We start from the raw sequence: 19904 nt of genomic DNA, 5'->3' as shown, positions 1-19904 counted from the left end.
TGTGAGAAAACCCTCTAATCCATAATCCTGATGTGTTTTCCTCAGGTTTTCCTGGGAAGAATCCCACAGTGGAATCCCAGACTTCATGTTTAATTAGGGTAGAAAATATTCTTTGCTCATAAAACATGGTTAACATCCCACAAAACTCCAATAAAAGTGCTATTACATGGATTACCAGTATCTAAAACACTGAAAAGAAATGCATGCGAAAATATTTTGTAAATAAGTTCAAGCATAAAAGCCAAGAGCAAATACTCAGGGTAATACACAACATTTGATCAGTCTCGGATATTAAACTGCAAAATATGTGATGCTGCAAGAGGGTAAAACTTATTTGCAAATCAGCCCAGAATATCAGCCGGAAGAACGCAGCCCAGAGGGAGAGGTATATCTCATAGGAAGAAATAACATGACAAAGTCCATAAAACATGTTTATGTATCTTAATGCCAAGCCGCAGTGCAAAAAACCAATGCATTTATTTTCTATCACTGACAAGGTCAGATAGAAATCTGTGACTGAAATCTGCAGGTAACCTAACATTGCACAGCAGCGACTGTTCACCACATGGAGCAGCACTGATGGGGTGCAGGAAGGGCACGAGAAGGGTGACTCTCCAGCTCACTCCACTGTCCTTCCTGGCAGATTCGCGTCCGGTTGAAATTTCACGCCAAAAGAGCTGTACAGCGATGCTCAGAGAGGGAGAACAAGATTAAAAATTACATAAAGAAGGGGGCAGGGAGCTATAGATGTTTTCAGAGAAAGCCAGCAAGGTATAGAGATACAGGAGGATAAAATCATTGTGCAAAAGAAAAGATGGGCTGTTCAAAAGGAAAGAATGGACTGGCAGTGATGAGCACTGAATATCATGAACAGATGAAGGCAAACGCAGACTAAAGTGCAGCTGCTTTAGGATTTTATTTTTAGTCATATTGTTAAAGAAAAAAGGCTTTCAAAGCAGAGTACTTCATCCTGGTTAAAGGCAGATGAACATGCTAGCCATGTATAAAGACTGCATCACCAGCATAAAGGAAACTTTAAATGTCACTGTAAAAATATTTACTGAAGAAGAAGCGTTCAAACTGCAAGTTACAGATCCTGAACCAAACTTCCCAAAGTTTGGAGCACCAGTATTTCTGAATGTTTCTCCTTAGAAGTGTTTTTAAGAGCTCTTAAAGGAAAAGGTTCATTTTCTTCTATTATCAGTAATGCCAAGGATAGTAAGAATTAATGCATGCAATTCTCAAACCCAGAAACATGTCTCTTCCATCAGAAAACATTCATGAAATTGGATCTAATTGATGTAAACTCAGTCTACTGACACTGATGAACCAGACACTTCAAATTCCCTATTTCTAGCCATATTAGGTCTTACACATACAGTCTTTCCATCATGAAAGAATGGACCGATAAAAATTCAAAGATGGCAAGCGGCAAGCAAGGTCCCTTATTGAAGCAGAAGGAGCAGACACTCCACCAAACTGCCTGGCCTTCTGCTGGGCAGAGATCTAAATCCAGTCCAGAGACATCGAGAAGAATCAGAGCGACTTTAAATTCTGGAAAGGTACATTTTCTACAGAGCATTTCTTTGCTTCTTTTGAAGCATATGAAATACTAATGTCAATTCATTACACATCAATGCATTTGTATACTCCCCTGTTATCAAGTGTCCAAATGAAAACAGTCTGTTCTGAATAATTTACTCCTGAATCATCAGCCAGCTTTCTTCTGCAAATCCAGGAGACGTTCACTATTCGCCAAATCACATCTATGACTGACAACCTTTTAGAAAAGATGTTCTCTCTGTTAATTTTCAGAAAGGTACCAGTGTACACGTATTTGATGTACTACAAAACTTCATATTTAGAACAGATATAAATGTGCTAATGACAAAGTAAAAACAAAGGCTATAAACCATGACGGTTTTAAGTTTGTGAGCTGAATGCAGCAGCAGGAACAATTCATTCAACCTCCAATAGTAAAGTCACTGTGATGATCTTTCCAGGAGGTCCCCAAACACATGAGGAAAGAGGCTGAGAGCTGGATAAACTGTTCTGGCAACCCACTTGCTGCTGTTTCTGTCCCAGGGTTCCCCCAGCTCCTGTGTCTCAGCCCATCACATGCTGCAGACTGCCTCAGCCAAAAGCTTTGCATCAGAAAACTTATTTAATCCAAAGCTAAAGATTATGTGAAACCACAGCTCCTAAAAAAAAAAAAAAAGGCCAATTCTGACTCAAGTGGTGACAATTCTAATTACTCCATGATTATTTCTTTAAGTACCAGTCTGTCTAATACCCTTATTCGCCTGAGCGTCAGACTTGCCGACAGCTCACTACTGCACCGTCCTCAGCAAAGGAGACAAAAGTTATGCCTGGTGGCAGTTAAAAAAATGCATTCACACAACCACTCCCCTTGGTACATTTGAAATATGAAGCTGCATTACTAAAATAATTCATTCTGGTCATGTTGTGGGGCTCTTTGGTAAGAAAAATCACAGTATCTCAGAAATGTGTATTCACATCCCCTTTCTCTTGCTGCACGAGGTGAAAGAAATATAAATGTACTTGCCGATTGATGTGATCACAATAATCCATTACCGGGGAAAAAACAATTTCAAAACAAGAGCCACTAACTACATAATTCCCTTATGAAATACAACAGTGGTTCTAAGTTAAGGATTTTTTCTTTTTTTTTAAGAACACAGCTATTTTTCCCATTTGCTCACTAATGTAATTCTAATGTGCTCGCTAACTTTTTGTTTTAAACTTTTTCCATTTGTTACTAATGGAATATAATTATTTCAAATCTCAAGATCCCGAGCAGAAATCTCCACTTTTTTAAGGCTAGGAAAAAACCTAAAACCACACCCCATTATTGTATTGGTCACTGCAGAGATACATGAGTGGAAGGTGGAGGGTCAGCACTTAGGAAGGGTAAGCTTTCAAAGACAGAAGAAAAGTGGATCACAGAATAACTTCAACAATATAAATATATACTGTTTCAGTAGAATCCAAATTTACTTGTACTTTCATTCTGGCCTTGGTATAGCCACCCAGGTACTCTTTTGCTATAAGCTACTAAAATATTATGAAACCCTAGGAAACTTGCTACATGTTAACTATTAACATCAAAACCCCCAAATTGGCTCATGGTGTGATTTGCAGTAGCTGCTGCTAAGACATGAGGTTTTAAGATTCGCTAACATATTGGAGAGGAAAAAGATACCAAACTGAAACACGTTTCCTGCCAGAAAAAGACAGAAAAATTGAAGACGGGAAACCGTGCCTTTAGTTGTACATTCATATGAATTACCAAGATTAAAAAGCCATGCCATGTTCAGCTCTGATAAAGCTATATATCTCTTTCAGGCAGATAAGACCAGATTGCATAATGTGACTGGTAATAAAGTGTACTTGTAACATGAAAATAGGTGTTATGTAAAATTAAGAGGACTCTTTCCTCTCATATGTCCTAAAACGTAAGGGATGTGCGATCATCATAATTTGTGATAGGAAGATAGGAAACAAGCAAAAATTGCATTCACCACCCAGAACGTATCTTTGAATACAAAGACAGAGACCACAAGTTCAAGTACACTAAAGGCCTGTAGTGAACAATACACTGACTTGGTTTGGATGCAATGCATTCAGCAATAGATAACATGTCTCAAGACATACGTAGCTAAATCAGGTTTACATTTTTTTCCAAAAGAAAGCTTACCTGCCCATTTTTTCCCAGTTCCATTTCAACTAGTGCAACAGGAGTGTTTATCTGATCGACGTGTCTTGACTGTGACTTCAGATCCACTCGCCAGTTCATGTTTTTCAAGATATTATCCCAACAGCTTTGATTGATCAGGCTCTCATGGATCTTTATTCGGTGGTTCTTCCAAAATTTTGCAATGACTGCAGCTTGATCTGATGTGATGCCACCTTGTTTTTTGGTTTGGGCAGTGAGAAAAGCCTCCAGTTGATTCAAATCCATGTCCGCTGAAGCAATTGACTGTAGGGAAAATAAGAGGAGTAAAAGGGAAAAACTTGCTCAAAAGTACTCTTTAACAGTCTACCAAAAGGTTGCATCTTTAGGGTTTTACAAACACCAGACTGTAAAGGGATAGTGCAAACAAAGCTGGGTTATGGAAATAGCCTGACAACTTTCATTATATCTCAATTTGCAAGTGCCTGCCACTTATCCCACATTCCTGTCCCCAGACAGCTGGAGGGTAATGGATTGCCGACCATTGTAACAGAGGAAACTAGGAGAGCCTTTGGGAATGCAGGACTGGTACAGGATAACAAGGGAGGCTTCTCACTGCCTGACCCTTTCTCCCAGTATGCCCTAGGCAAACCCAACTGGTCACTGCTGAGAACACTGCGTCAGGAGTCTTGCATGACACTGCTGTTCTGATGGTCTGTTAAACAGGAAAACTGGGGCAAACATGGCATGCCCCCAGCCAAGGCTGAAACAAGTGAGGAGACATCCTAACTCATTGCAACATCCATGGCTTCATCTGCCACCTCCACATCGCAGACAAGGAAGCAAAACTGGTAAATGCTGCACCAGTAAAGCAGGGTCTGCAGCGCTGGCCACATCAGCGTGCTGGTGGCAGCAGCAAGAGCATGAGTCTTCCAAGGAAGAGTCTGTGTGCGTGAAGCAATCCTTAAAAATGCAACTGCAGCTTCTTCTGAAGCATCAGTGGACTCTGTCACACTAAACGCTGTGTTTGTGTTTTGCAAGGGGGTGTAAGGGATCATTTACTCCTCCTCCCTGCACAGCAACAGTTTCTTCCCAAACCCTTTTTTAAATAAATGAATATCTATTATATATCATCTATTACAGTTTTTCCACCTATTTTTCCAAAGGATGATAATCCTACAGTCCCAAGTTTGCATCGCTCAACTGGCCATGGTTGCTAAATATGGCAGTAAAGGGAGGGGAGGACAGGAGATGGAGAGAGGAAACTGTGGCTAAGTTTTCCCATCGCAGTTTCAAGCAGACGCTTTTGCTTCATTCTCACCCAAAATGGATGTAGCTTATCCTAAATGAACATGCCACCTCCAAGATACGAAGCACAGCCAGCAATCCTTGGAATTTGCCTCAGTTTAATTTTTCTTGACATGCTATTCCTACTGCTGTACTCCATACATTCAGGGAAATCACAATCTCGCTGTCGTTAGCCAAGGGGGTGACACCGTGTGGCTTTTGGCCGGATGCACGCTGTGTGCTTCACATTGCTTGTCTGCAAAATTGGGTATCGCTTATCTAAAAACTGATGGGTTAGCACTCCACGATCTTGCTGAGGACGCAAAACGTGGTGCTTCTCCCCACTTCATCAGCGATGAACTAAAATAGCCAGCAGGGTGAGCTACCAGTAGGCTTTGCCATCTTCCCCTAGACCAGACAGATGTCAAAGTATGCAATCGTAGCCACATTGGGAGCGGCCTGAAATAAATCAGCTGTTAAAAAAAGCCAACACAAGAACTAGCCCAAACCAAAGAGCTCATGCATCATGCAAACAACAGAGAACAGACGTAGGTTTGCCACTTTGAAGGGAGTAAAGCCAACACTGCGACATGCTCAGCCTTCAGCAGATGATACACCACCACATCCTCCTTATTCTGAGTCTTTTCAAGAGAAAAGCAAACCAGAAACAAATCCCCCTAAAAAAACCAACCCAACACACAACTTGTGATCTACAACAGTTACACTGCCTTTTATCATCCAGCATATAAGATCTTTCTCCTGAAGCTTTTATAGTTGTTTTTTTGGTTGTAGGGCTTTTTTGTTTTGTTTTCAAGAGGGACGTGCTGGCTTCCCTCGCTCTCGCAGTGGATTAGCTGCCATCTGTTATGTGATTGAGAAAATAAACGGCAATCCACGCTAGAAGTAACCGCTTGTCTGTATCAGGGTTCCAGCTAATAGGAGCATCTGCCAATTTATTATAAAATCTGAAATGCCTAGTACACTGCTCTGTCTTTTCTATAGGGCATTCACCATATCTGTATATATTGTTTGCTTTTATCATGAAGATACTTAAGAGGTAATTATCCTGTAATATCTAATTATGCCAGAAGCAGGGGAAAAAAACCCCACTTTTCATTTTCAAAAGAAAAGCTACTTAGACTTACATTCCTTTCCTATATCCATGTCTTACATGAACAGAACTGTCTGTGAACAGCACTGTGGAATATTTTCTGTTTTAATATTTTTCATATCACATCTGTGTGGGGATCTATTTGCATATTGTGTGACACCAACCACAGCTTACATACACCTTTTGTGTTGGTTTCTGTGAAGGGGGGGGTGGGGGGAGGAAGAGAGGTGAAAAAGCAACTCCAGACCCTAGCACCTTACATAAGTCCTGTCAAGACCAAGATCAAGTTGAAATGCAGACTTTCTTCTCAGTTCAGCTGCATAGAAAATTGCATTCTGTTTTATTCCTGTGCAGGAACCAAGAACATAAACTGCATCCTCTGCACTGAATGAAGGAAAGGTGTTACGGAGAAACATCTAATCTGCATTAAATGTGAACCTAATGCAGATTCACTGACTCAAATAACCAGGTAACCCTTTTCTCAGCTTGGTTTTATAATCTTCAAATATTTCACATTTGTAATTCTTAGGGGTTTCTTTTAATCTCATGCCCTTCAAAACAACTCTTTTTGCAAGATGCAGCAAGATTTCTGGCAGTGCTTTGCTAAGCTGATAAAAAACACGCACACAAAGTTCCTTGTTGTGTTTGACACGTGATATACATCTGACTTTGAAGCGTATCCCAAAGAGAAAGCTTACGATCAAGCTTGCAGTTTTAAGCATAAGGAAGACAAAACAGCATTACTAGGTCTTATACAGGATAGCTAAACTTGCCTGTTTGGCAAACATCATCAACAGATTGACAATTAGTTAAGATCCAGCATGAGGTACATTTAAAACCTCTGTATGTTCATGTACTACAAGCACCCTGATACCAAAATACTATCACGTAAATCAGAGGAAGGAAGCCATGTATCATAATTAACAATCATTTATCTCTCTCCTCATGGACACGTGTGCACATGTACACAGAATATGGATTGCTTTATACTATACAGATACACAGCTAAGAAACCATATTGTATTTTGGTGGAATTCTTATCAGATAATGCCTGCTTTAAAGAACATACCAATATAGTCCATCATTCAGTCTAGAATCTCTCTCAGCTTGGAAATAGGGATACTACTTAAGAATGCCTTTTTTAAATTAAAAAAAAAAGAATATCAATTTTAATCAGAAGCAGGTACAAGCAATCAATGAGTTATACCTCAGTATAGTTGCATGAAGATACTAATGAAGAGATATTTTCTTTGAAATTCCTCAACAAAACCCACCAGCTATACAGGTTTTCAAGTCACAAAAGAACAGCAATTCATTTTAATATTCTTCTTCATCTTAACTTGGAAACATTTCATTATGGTCAGGAAACCTGTATAAGTTACAAAGAATGAGAGAACAATTAAGGTCTTTGCTGATCTTCCATCTCCTTTACTGTACAAACACTTATACAACTCATTCTTTAAACAAACATAGTTCTACTTCATTGTTTATATGAATGACCACAGTTAAATTTTGGACTTTTTTAAGCTTGAGGAAATGTTTTAATTTAACTTGGCAAAAAATTATATTTCCAATCATATTCTGTACAGAATTACAAACAATTCTTTCCATTACTTTTAACAATGCTCATTTATTGCACAGAATATCTAATTATAGTGAATACGCCTTATTGATATTTCTAAGAATTAATTTAAAGTTAAAACATGAATGGATCTTCTGTGCTTATAACTAAAGACAGATAACATATATCTGATTATAGGTCTCCCTGTCATGCTTTTAAACCCTAGGAGCTTCAGATGAGCATTTACCACCACCACGACCAGCTGTTGTCCAGCTCCCATAGCACTGAAAAAGATGGTTTCACTGCCCGAATAAACAATACACACACATTTTAGCATCATTACTGGAAAATTCTCAGGACTTAAAGTTGTTGAAACCTATTTTATTCATCAGCTCCTACAGATGAATCACTCAGCATTGGTCCAAGAGGGATACATCTTATTAATGCCAATTACTTAGTCTAGACAGACCTTAAAGTGCAGGATCTACTGCAGTAACTTGAGTCACTGTACTGTCGGTGGCAGATGTCATTATATTATATAGACTTTGTATTCTGAGCTGCATGTACATGGAGATCCTGCCTCAGTTGTTTCCCACTTCATCTCTTCAGCAGTCATCCATAGCCATACTTTTGCAATGTCTTATCACAGCCACCTTTTTATTTACAGACTGTCCCATCCCTATGCAGTTCTACAGCATGTGAAGAAGTGCTGTGTTAAAAGTATGGCACAAGAAAAAAAAAGTTATATAGGACCTAATTCCGGTTTTTATTGGTAATCACAAATGATTTAATATTTCAACATAAAAATCTTCAGCTAACAAAAAGCAGTAAAGTTTTCTAAGAATGTATAAAATCAAAGCTGCTCTATGTCAGTGGGTAATTTCATTTACATTACTATGACTATTCACTTAAGTGACTAAGTAAAAAAAAAGCCTATTTTCAAAACTAGAGTAAGAGAACACCATTAGATATTAAAAGTTTCCTCACATTATGTATTTTGAGATTTGTTAAAATGTGCTTCCCCCCCCTGCAAGAAGCACAGCTTACGGACAGCACGTCATACTACAAGCACACAAATCCCATTCTCAGCAGCTGGCTACACCTTTCTTTGCAGAGGCTGGGCAGGTGCTCTTAAACAGCAAGAAACAGTTTTGGCCACACTGACTTCTCCTTCACTTTCAGCACATATTCTCTATATCTTCAAATACAATTCAGCCAATAAAAATATGACTTCAAATACTATTTCCTTAATGGAACAGTATTTGATAATCTGGAGAGTTTTGTATTGGCTTAATTAAATCCATTAGAGATGTGCCTTGGTATACAAAAAGAAAACAGACTTAAATTCATTATGTCTTCTGAGAAATAAAGCCTGACAAGCATGCGATACTAGTGAGAATCAACGATTGGTAAAACCCACTGGGAAAAAGAACACACTTCATTTCCAGAAATAAAACGTTACTTGTCAACCACTATGGAAGAGCTCCAAGCACTGGCCATGCCAGCATGTGTAAGCATTTTCTCCAGCTGACCCTCAAAATTGCAGCCTTCTGCCAGCCTGAAGCACAAAGGAATCACAAGCTCAGAGAAACAAATAATTCAGTACCATGTACTGTACTAATGAACCCTCCTCTTCAGGTTTTTGGTAGGCGGGAGTGAGAAGCTATTCCTGTATCACAACCCTTGTAGTTCACATGCTCTTCGAAACATAACCTTGAAAACCATTTCTCAGACCCTTGGAGCACATGCATGGAGAGGGACCAGCTGCAGACAGGAGGAACATGCTAAGGGACCCCGTTTGGCCAAAACACTTCTATCACACAAAGCAATTCCTGTTAACATCAGGATACTATGCATTTCTTTCACTCACCATTCTTAGAAGAAAACCATTACTGGATTTGGTGTAAACAGGGGCTGTCTGCTGCATGCAGCTTTGGGGTGTGTAGCTTCTTTCTCCTTATCTAAAAAGGAAGGCAACTCTGGGAGAGCATGGGGGGAACAGAAGCAGCTCTCATCATCTTTGGGGGTAAGGGCACACACAGGTCCTAGTGACACTAAGCTATTTGTCAAAGTTAGCTCAGCATGCTCTTCTGCAAATAGTAGACAGGAGGAATTTGAGAACACCTCTGCAACCCTGTGGTTTCTGGGTCCTCCTTTCTAAGTACGTACTAATCAGACTCTCTCTCCCAAGGACTGCTAAGATATCCAGTCCTGTAATAAATGAGCTGTTCCCATAGATGTTCCCTGGATATTAGTCCAGTAGACTTTCCCACGTTTCTGGAGAGAGTGGACGTTTTCAACTAGTTGGTAGGTTATGCCTCACGAACACTGTTTATTAGAGTCCAAGAGCTCTCTTGAGAATTGGAATTAAGATAAAATTAGATGCAACAGCCTGCTTGCCTGCACTTGAAAACGGTGATCCATCTTTCGGAAAAAAAACCCAAAGGTAAAGGCTTCTACGCTCCCCACAAATTTGTAAGTCAGAAATCACAAGTGACCTTAACAATACATCTAGTATTTCTGCATCGAAGTAGAAAGATTTTAACTAATCTTTAAGTCTTCATCTAATTCATGGGAGATCACACAAATTTATTTTATTCAAGTTCCATACTATGTCCCAATATTATTTTAGTTTCTTATTGAGCTGTAACATGCAGTTAAAAGTGAAATGAAACTGTTTCCTAATAGAAAAGACCTAACTGTGAATAATTAATTGGATGATATTTTATATATTAAAACTTGTACTTTAATTTTTTTTCTAGTGTGTAATAGATCTTCTGCAACACCTATTTCTTATTCCAACCTGTAGATTTATTGCCAAGGAGATGCTAACCAGGTCAACAGACATTTAGTAGACATATAAATATTTTTAAATTCGAGTTATTCTGACTTTCATCAAGCTTTCTTCTTGGACAGGACGACTCACAATACACAGCAACAACAACAACAAAAAAATTTCTTAACTGCTACGGCAGATGGGAAAACATCTGTGTGCATGATGAAGTTTTAGGCAAAATTACATCCTTCCTGCATTTCTAATCTTATTAAGCTTCATTCCACCCAGACTTGTCAAATGTGCATATGGAAGATAAAACTCTTCTCAATGAGTCGCTTCCATGCTCTTGACTGACTCCTTCATTTTTCACTCCCAAAGTTTCCCAGGTTCCCACCAAGCAGAAACCCCACAAACCCCTATCTTATTTTTTTGCATACAAGTTCACCAAACCCAATGTTCTCTGCTAAAATTACTTTTTCATTTGAACATGGAGTTCAATAACGATGGAGCAGATATACAGGTATTTTTGGCTTAGCTTACAATTGACCGCAAAAGAGATCTCAGCATTAGTTTTTAAAAGCATTTGAAGTGACAACATTTTTTTTCCCTCCAGTCTGTCTCCACTGTTAGTCAGTGTGTCTGCGAGAAATGACCAGTTTGAACTCATAATTCCATAAAACACCACTTCCTAAATTTATTGCAGGAGGTGTCATTTTTCTGTGGTATGAAGACTCATCTGATGACAAAGGAGGATAAAAGGTTGATTAAAATAGGCAGCCATCAGATAAACCGCAACCTAAGCCATGCTCCTATGGTCAGATCATACTTCCTGCAAACCTGCTGTGCCAAGCTCATAAAAAGTGGCTCCCCCACCCCAGCCTCATCCTAAGAAACATCTTTAGCTGAAGAAAAACTGAGAATCATCAGGATTACTCTGTCTGGACCTACTTAGGCTTTATACAACTTGCAGAACAAGAATAAATAAATAAAAAACCCAGAACAAGCCCACCCACTAGTAACGTTAGACATAGCTACACGTCCAAATGATGCCTGCATACTCAGATTACAAACAGATACTAAATGCATGGATTTTAAGCAATAAACATAAAAAAGAAGCACCATCCCATTCCTGAATAATAGTTTCCAAACTACTTTATTTAAAATAGAAAGAGGAAGAGATGCACAAGAAAAAAGGCAATGGAAAGCACTTCTCAGAAAGCACAGATAGGCACAGAGGGACATAAAACAGGGAACCCAAAAAATAAGGAAATGTTCTATTAATAGCAGATATACTTGTAACTACAAGGGTCAAACAGGATTAAAAATATAAGTTGTCCATCCTGGCCTGTACTCAACTGAATTACAGCAAAACTATCCCAAGCTTTGCTATTAGTTTTCTCTCATAGTTTGAGAAAACTCTTGAGATGAATTCTTTGCCACAGTTTAGAAAGCATTTTGCCACTTGGGGTGGAGGCAAAGAAATGTCACATTTCCAGTAGTTCTTAAACACACAGCCCTGTTACAGACAAGTTTGACAGGTTCAACCTCTTGCAAAACAAATATGCATACACATGTGCTCCCTGAACTATGCTTCAGTAGAAGCAAGTTGTTTTCTTGAAGAATGTTTAAATCTTCACAGGTTACATTGTTCAGTCTAAAATGGTTTCTTCTTCAGTCCTGAAGGAGCTGGAGTCAGCAATAGGAACTCTTGACAGATGGAAGCCATTTAATGCAATATTGCTAAAGATGGAGAGGAAAATAAAAGGCAGAGAGAAATCCAGATAGGGTAGAATAAATACCAGATGGTAAATACAAAAAGAGATTCAAGGGAGGGAGTAAAAGCAGGAAAAGAGAGACAGACAAACACAGTGATAGTCCCGGAACTGGTGACATGACCTGTCATTCCCTTAAGAGACCATGTGGTCGGCGCTTTTTCTGCTCCTCCATTCTCTTACAATAAAATAAATGAGAACTATGTTTACCAGGTTTCTACAATCATTCTGGGAAAATTACTTGCTGTTGCAGACTACTGCTGCATGTTTAATCTCATTTCACTTAGAGTTAAAAACAGAAGTTGGAGCAGCTCATATTTTGAAGGCACACGGGGAAAAAAGAAGTTGTAACCCTACCCTGCGTGCAGTGATGTGCAGACACTAGCAGGGCTTACTGTAACTCTCTGCAGGTAGTGATCCTGTCAGTGAAATCAGGCAAAGTGCAAACTTGTTTTATTACGAACCAAGCACAGAAAATGGAATTAGCATCATGAATTAATTTTCATTTTTACTCAGTGTATCTTGATTGTTTGCATCTGAAGAGTTAATCATTAACTCAGCTAATGTCCCCCTTGGTTTACATTTGGACATCAGCTTCCTTTATTGCAAAGAATAGATGCTCCAGCAGTGAACATGAAATACATGAGTCATACCCCCCAACTGTATGATGTCTTGCCATATACTCTGATTCAGAGCCAAATTCTGACTCCAGGCTCTGCTTTCCTTCCTGTCACCATACTATTGAATATTACCCGTACTATCCTAGGCAATAGCTGGAGTTACATTTTCCTACCTGGAGGGAGAAGGCTTCCCACACTCCTAAACCAGGCTCAGACCGCAGTGCATCACTGCCTTAGCCCATAACCCTGCAAGACACATTTTACAGCAGCAAAGAGATCAGCAAGTAAAGGAGACAAGTTTATAGACCACACAGTTTCAAGGGAAGCAAGCGAGAGTGCTTTATCATCTGGTCATTCATCACCTATTTTGACAACTCGTGTTACATGTTGACAGGTTTGACAGGCAAGAGGTAAGCTTTCGGTCTCAGGGTATCAATCAGCACGTTCCCTCCTGTCAGCTCAGTGAAATATAAAACACGTTCCCCAAACCAGTAGCAGCCATGGTGGTGGTGAACAGCTGAGCCTTTATGAGGCGAAAGGAACAGCAGGTCAAACTCTTCACTGTAAGAATCACAACTGCTCTGTTGAAGGTCCCCACTTTCCCCCTGGTGCTGGAAAACACCACTTGATCAGGAGCAAATCCCAAACCAGGGGGCTGCGAAGAAACCATCCCTTGCTTTCCTGTAAAGACATAAGTACCATTTGCTGTACCAAAAATGCTCTTAGAACTAAATCTAATAAATGGTTTTGGGAAAAAATAGGCTAAAGACTTAATGAAACAGCCAAAATATCAATCTGAAATTATTCTCCAATAGAATCACATTAAATATTAATAACTACTGTAATGACTCCATTGGGGGTTCTCTACTTCTATCAGGTTAGGCTCCTGACCAAGACACCTACCAGTAGAGCTGGCCAAGTAATCATTTTTTCCAGCAAGCTTGTAGGAACAATTGCACACCCCTGTGCCTCCAGACAACATGCATTGCCCTTGGGAGCTGCACGTGCAAGACAGCAGTTTGCAGAGCTTGCAGACACACACCAGCACTGAAAACTGAAAATCTAGTTTTAGATTTCATCATCGCAGGCCTAAACAGCTAAAAACTTCAGCACTGAAATGCTCCAAGACAGTGCAGCCCATACCATCAAAAAGAAATCAATTCATTTTTCCAGTGGCATTTCATTGGCTTTTAGTCAAATTTGGGGCTACTCATATTCAACAAATCCCCTGCTGTTGTCCACATGAACTGGAAAATTTCTCTAGCACTTTCTTTTCATTACAAGACTTTTTGTAGATTTCCTGAAATGTCATAAACTGAAATGTCATGAATCCTGTGAACAAAAGCACTCTCCCTGCCGAGCAAGGAACAATCGACACTCGCCTAACCTGGTTCACAACAAGCCAGAGCCAGATCCCTCTCTTTCAGTCATGCAGGAGACTTCATACAATGGATGCAAAATAGAGGCACACACGAGTACTCATCGCGTACAAGGAGGCACGTCCAGTAACTGATGGGGGAAGAGTCCTTCTGCAAAGTTATATCAGCCACTCATGCCTTTGGGCTCCTTAGAGTTCTCAAGAGAGGATCATCTTAGAGGTCTCAAGAGGTCTGAAGCAGCATAACAACTTCTCCCTCTTGAGGACCCATCAGTGAAGCATGGCTCAGGCAACCCATACATCTCACAGGTAACACTGGAAAGCAAACCACGGGGCCATACTGCAAGACCCCAACTTGTCTCAGAGCCACAGCTTATCATCTTCATCCTAGGCAATGTATAAAAACTGTGTCACTGAATAGTGTTAGAAAGGCACTTATTTCTGACCTCTCTTTTTATCTCTGCACGCGTGCATCCATATTTTGTAAACATGTATGTGTGAGCACCGTATGAATATCTGATCATCTACTAAAATAACAGCACACTGCCTAAATGTGCCATTTCTTCTGCAGAAAAAGGGAGTTACATGTGTTTTGTTCACTTCAAAAAGTTAAAAATTTAATGAAAAATGCAAAAGAAAGCACAACTAATTCAAATTTATAAAGTATGTGTACCATATTCGACTGCGTAAAAGTAAAGGATACTTATACAAAGAGCTTGTTAGAACAGAACATAAACTACACTTGAACCAGAAATGGCAAAAGAGTTTAAAAGAACAGCACACCTGATGCGACAGTTTGAAGAGAGACAGAGGCATGTGTAAACGTCAGACAAGGAGCAGAAATGTCTGTTGCTTCCTTGCCTTTTACACAGATACTACTTCAGTGTCTGCATATATCATCAGAACGCATTTCATAATCCTGGCATCACAGTTTATAGAGACTGCAAGGAAGGGAAAGAAAAAACTACCCAGTTAAAATAAAACAGCCAAAATATCAATCTGAAATTATTCTCCAATAGAATCACATTAAATATTAATGACTACTGTAATGACTCTATTGGGGGTTCTCTATTTCTATCAGGTTAGGCTCCTGACCAAGACACCTACCAGTAGAGCTGGCCAAGTAATCATTTTTTTCAGCAAGCTTGTAGGAACAATTGCACACCCCTGTGCCTCCAGACAACATGCATCGCCCTTGGGAGCTGCATGTGCACGACAGTGCATTTTTGGCTGTAGGAATCGTTTGGCAGAGAACCCAAAACATCTCAACCAGAAAAAAAAATAATCTAATCTTATTTGGAAAAAACACAGAATTTGACTCAAACTATATTTGTATTGCCACTTTTTATTGTTAGGGGAGAGAGATGAAAAACATGCTTTCAGAAATATGTTAACATATGCAAAATGATATAATTACAGAAATATTTAAAAAATAATTAGAAAACCACTTATTTTAAGTCTAAAAATTGTTTGGACAAGTTGGCTATTACTTCACATTTGCTCAGCACAGCATATTTTGTGTCGTCTTTCAGTGCAATTCTGTTGTAATCTCCTTTTACTTATGTAGAATCACACATAAACAGCATTGTTAAGAGGTAAATACAGAAGATGCCAAAGAATTAGAAGGATAAAAAACATATTCCAAAACCACTGTCACCTTTAAAAGCAAAACACATAGTCCTCAAGGTGAGCAGATAAACAGATACCAAACTCCATGGGGAGTTGAGAAGGAGGAGGGAGTCACAGGCTTGCTATACAACTATAAAACGACAAACTTTATAAGAGATCAAGTATCCTGAATTAGATCTTGGGCTATCAGCTATCAATAGGTGCTTGTGCACTGTAAACAAAATGAAAGGTAAATCCCACTTGCTTTGCTCAAACAATCCAATTTTAAATTGCAGGTGGCTAAAAAGTATACGATGATTTGGTTTCCCTGTAGATTTGTATGATTTAGTTTCCTTGTATATGACTACTATATACAATGCAATACAATTATGGAAAACCTACTGTGCTTAAGCTTCAGGTGTTCAGAACACATAACAAAAATATCCCAAAATAAAAAAAAAATAAAAGAAGTTTGGTTTTACCAATAATGAACTCCTAATCCTTCACAATGGAGGCCATCCATGTTCCAGTCAGTTCTGGCTTACTCCATATATTAAATGTTTGGTTGGTTTTGTTTTGTTTTTTTTTTTTTTTTTTAAGTTAATGTATAAAAGCATGTATTTATAATGAAAAATACAAAATTTTAAAAAGGGTTATTTTAGGCTCTGCCTTGGAAGAAAGTCACTCACGTTACCTTGTTCTAAAGCCAGTGATGCTCTAGAGGTGAACTTGGAGCCCTCTCAGTAAGTTGCAGCCAACCCTTCCTGCCCAGGGAAGCACACAGGGAACCAGACCAACCATGCAGACTGCAGCTCAAGTTGCCAGAGATTCTTACCTGACAACTTCTGCCCTGTTGGGCTCAATGACTAAAACATCAACGAACAAAAAAAGACTTCTTGTAACAATTGTAGTGCCTGGCATTTTGTGCCACTAACGCCTTTTCTCTTTTAATTAAATAAAATATTGCAAAAATCAACATCAATCAAACATGTTAAAGAGTTCAAGACTCCATCATACTTTGTCACCAGACTGGAAGAAACCCAGAGAGTACAACCCGCAAAATGGCATAATTTTAGCCACACAGCATTTTCACCACTGTAAGTTTTGGTATTGTCAGCTTTTGGGTTTTTTTTTTAAAGAAGTAGGTGGATATACTGCATCCAGTACAGTAGAAAAACTAATGTACGTCATACCAAGACTGTAGCTGCTAAGTGTTATCGGGAATAGAAAATTTCAGATGTTCGACTTGTAAAAAGGTTGACTTGTGAGCATCATCCAAATTTCCTTTTCATATGCTAGCTGTGAACTTCAGTGGCTCAAGTGAATGCCACAGCTCTGCATCTTTGACAGGGTGTTGGTTATTCAATGCATTAACAGCTCTTTCCGTTGCTTTCTTCTTGTTCTGAACTTTCCGTGAAATGAGGATGTATATGTTAGCAGAGGAGATTATGCTCACCTCAACGTAAAAGATCCATCAACTAGTCTCTTGTCCTAATAAGATTAATCTTTACTTGCAATGAAAGAAAAGAAAAAAAGTATATTTGAAGAAAGAATGTAGTCTATTATTTGCTCAGCTGTTTGGCAGCCTCATGTGAGACCAGGAACGTCAGAATAAGAATTTTTACTCCATTGCTCACATCACTACTCTCCTGGAGCAAACAAGCACTTATCTTCCTTCACACCAGTTGTAACAGACACAATTTTAAAAGCATCATAAAAACTTTAATTTCAGTGTACAACCCTTCCTTTTAGTCCTTCTTTATGCATCAAATTGAAGAAGAGACAACTCAAGTTCTCCCTTTTTCATAGGCCACAATCAAAGAGGAAAGACAACTCATACTAGTTCAGAAAATCACCAGTGCTGAGATGATGGCAGTGAACTTCATCACCCTCTTCGGCATTTCCCCCACACTTTGGGGAATAGGGAATGGAGCATTAGAGATACCGAAATAAAGGCATGAAACTACATGTGAAACCTAAGGGACTCTTCCCCTTTTCAAATATACTTCATACAGCATGTGATTGATGAATACTAATTAAGCATAGTAGATGCATTTAATTTGTAGTAATGAACTTCAAAGGCAAGATCTCACTCCCTAGTTTTCAATCAGAGTAGACTCTTGTTAAGGTCAAGAGAAACACTGCAGGGATCAGACTGAACTAATGAATTTCAACATAATCAATAATACTTGCCTTTCTGTGCATGCATGTGTGTGCACACACACGTGCGTATATGCAACATATGCTAATCACACACACACATATATAAGTAACATGCTAATCATAACTGTGTGGGTTTTGTGGTTTGTTTTTTGTTTTGAGAAATAAAGAGCACATCCAAAACTTACTGGTGTTATTAAAGATGAAAATACTACTGGCAAAAGTTCTACAAATGCAATAAACTGGACCATACACTTGGATGGGAAAAGGGAAATCAGAAATCAACAGGATATGAAGCATCACGACGATCAGGGAACCAAACTTTCTCAGCAGTACTCTATTCTGGAAGTCCATTAACAGACAATTAGCAGATTTTTCAGTGAGGCATTTTAAAACTAAGACATAATGCAGAGTCATTATAAACATGAAGAGCTGGTACTGACCTACCTGCTCTAGACATGACAGATAGGGCAGCCCCCACCTCCGCAAATGGGACAAAGCAACTAGATCTCTACTTGCAGAGATATAATCAACATTGTAATTGAGGAAAAAACTGAGAGACTGACTTGCTTCTTATTTGGGCAATATAGAGTTTACCAAACCTATTATGCATTGATGATGCAGGTCTGCTGACTTCTTTTAATTTACAGCTCTTCCATAGATAAGAACATAAAAAAATAATGACACAAAAGGTCAAGTGAACCATTAAACATAAGGTAAACCATTTTCAATTTAGCGGCACAGTTATAGTACATGGGTATTTTACAATCTCAAATGAAATGAGTCTTGGATTGGCCTCGTTAGGTAATGACCTTTCACCTCTGTTTCGCACTTGAGTTATAGAAAATACTACTGATTAAATGAACTACATTATAATAGAGGGAGAGCTCCTGTTTCTGCCTGCCTTCAAGAGTTGCACTTGTAGTCACACACATAGTAGAAACGCTGTGAAATTTGTAATGCAGAGGTGCAGACAGGAATCCTTGCTCACACCCTGTTGTTTAAACGACAGCCCAATTCATATAGATCTGCTCACAGTGCAGAATACCATCACGTCCACACCCCACAGCTACCAGCAAAAATACCGCCTTCTACACATCACTTCAGTAATTAAATAGCAATGAAAACTGTATTGCAAACATGAAAGGCTTTAACGTAATACAAACACCAAGTTTTGCAACTGGAGAAATTGCAAAAGAATGACTATTGAAAAAATCTGGAATGATGCAGGTACATTGTTCTTTCTAGCTGACACATACAAGCAATAAATTGCTGCTCTAGGCAGCAAAGCACCGATCTTACCACTCCTGTCAATGTTCTTCAACCATGTAACATCCTGCAGTCAACCTTCCTCTCCAGTTCACTCCTTTGAAGAATTTTCCCCCTGTGTTTTATGTTATTCCTACAACTGCTAGCTGCACCAGTCCTTATTTGAACTGACAGAACATATACATACCTAAAATCTAAAATAACTCATATTGGAAGCTCTAATAAGAACGCTTTGGGGCAGCGTCCATGAACATTTTCATCACCATAATACAGCAGGTGCTAGTTCAAGTAAACCTTCAATTTTCTATCCTCCTAAGACAATGCTGAAATAAGGCAAAAAAAGAAGCAATAACCATAGGCTTATACACTGAGAAAAGAAAATGTATGCTGCAACACCATACACTGCAGAGGTAGCAATCGAGCTGTGTTCAGATTAGCAAGCTGTATAATAATGAGGTTTTTTCTAAATTAAAAAAAAAGACTAGGATTGTTACTTAGTTGTTTCAGGCAAACATCAAATGAAATAATAATAATTTTCTCATGCACGTCCAACTATAACACTGTAGACATTCCCTCCCGAAATTCTGTGCAAAGTTATTGTTAGTATATTTTCTCCTAGCCCAGTAACAAATAAAATTATTCATAATAAGCCCAGTCATTTGCTGGAG

At 38.9% G+C, this 19904-nt stretch overlaps 1 protein-coding gene across 7 annotated transcripts in view; it reads right to left on the bottom strand.

Annotated features, from left to right (window-relative positions):
• The window catches only part of LOC104641239 (COMM domain-containing protein 1), a 127574-nt gene that overhangs the window by 93792 nt on the left and 13878 nt on the right, over positions 1–19904 (bottom strand). For 5 of the 7 annotated variants that reach the window (XR_012834773.1, XR_012834774.1, XR_012834775.1 and 2 more), the window contains exon 2: positions 3719–4000. The exons of the other annotated variants lie outside the window; for them this stretch is intronic. Coding sequence is in view for 2 of the 5 variants with exons in the window: in XM_075749665.1 (XP_075605780.1) it covers positions 3719–4000 (282 nt within the window). In the remaining 3 variants the exon portion in view is untranslated. The remainder of the gene's footprint in view (positions 1–3718; positions 4001–19904) is intronic. 7 annotated transcript variants of the gene reach the window in all.

This window comes from Balearica regulorum, chromosome 3 (assembly GCF_011004875.1).
Source record: "Balearica regulorum gibbericeps isolate bBalReg1 chromosome 3, bBalReg1.pri, whole genome shotgun sequence".
NCBI classification, from domain to species: Eukaryota; Metazoa; Chordata; class Aves; order Gruiformes; family Gruidae; genus Balearica; species Balearica regulorum.
Note: the sequence above shows the minus strand (reverse complement) of the source record. Positions and strands in the feature narration are given on the sequence as shown.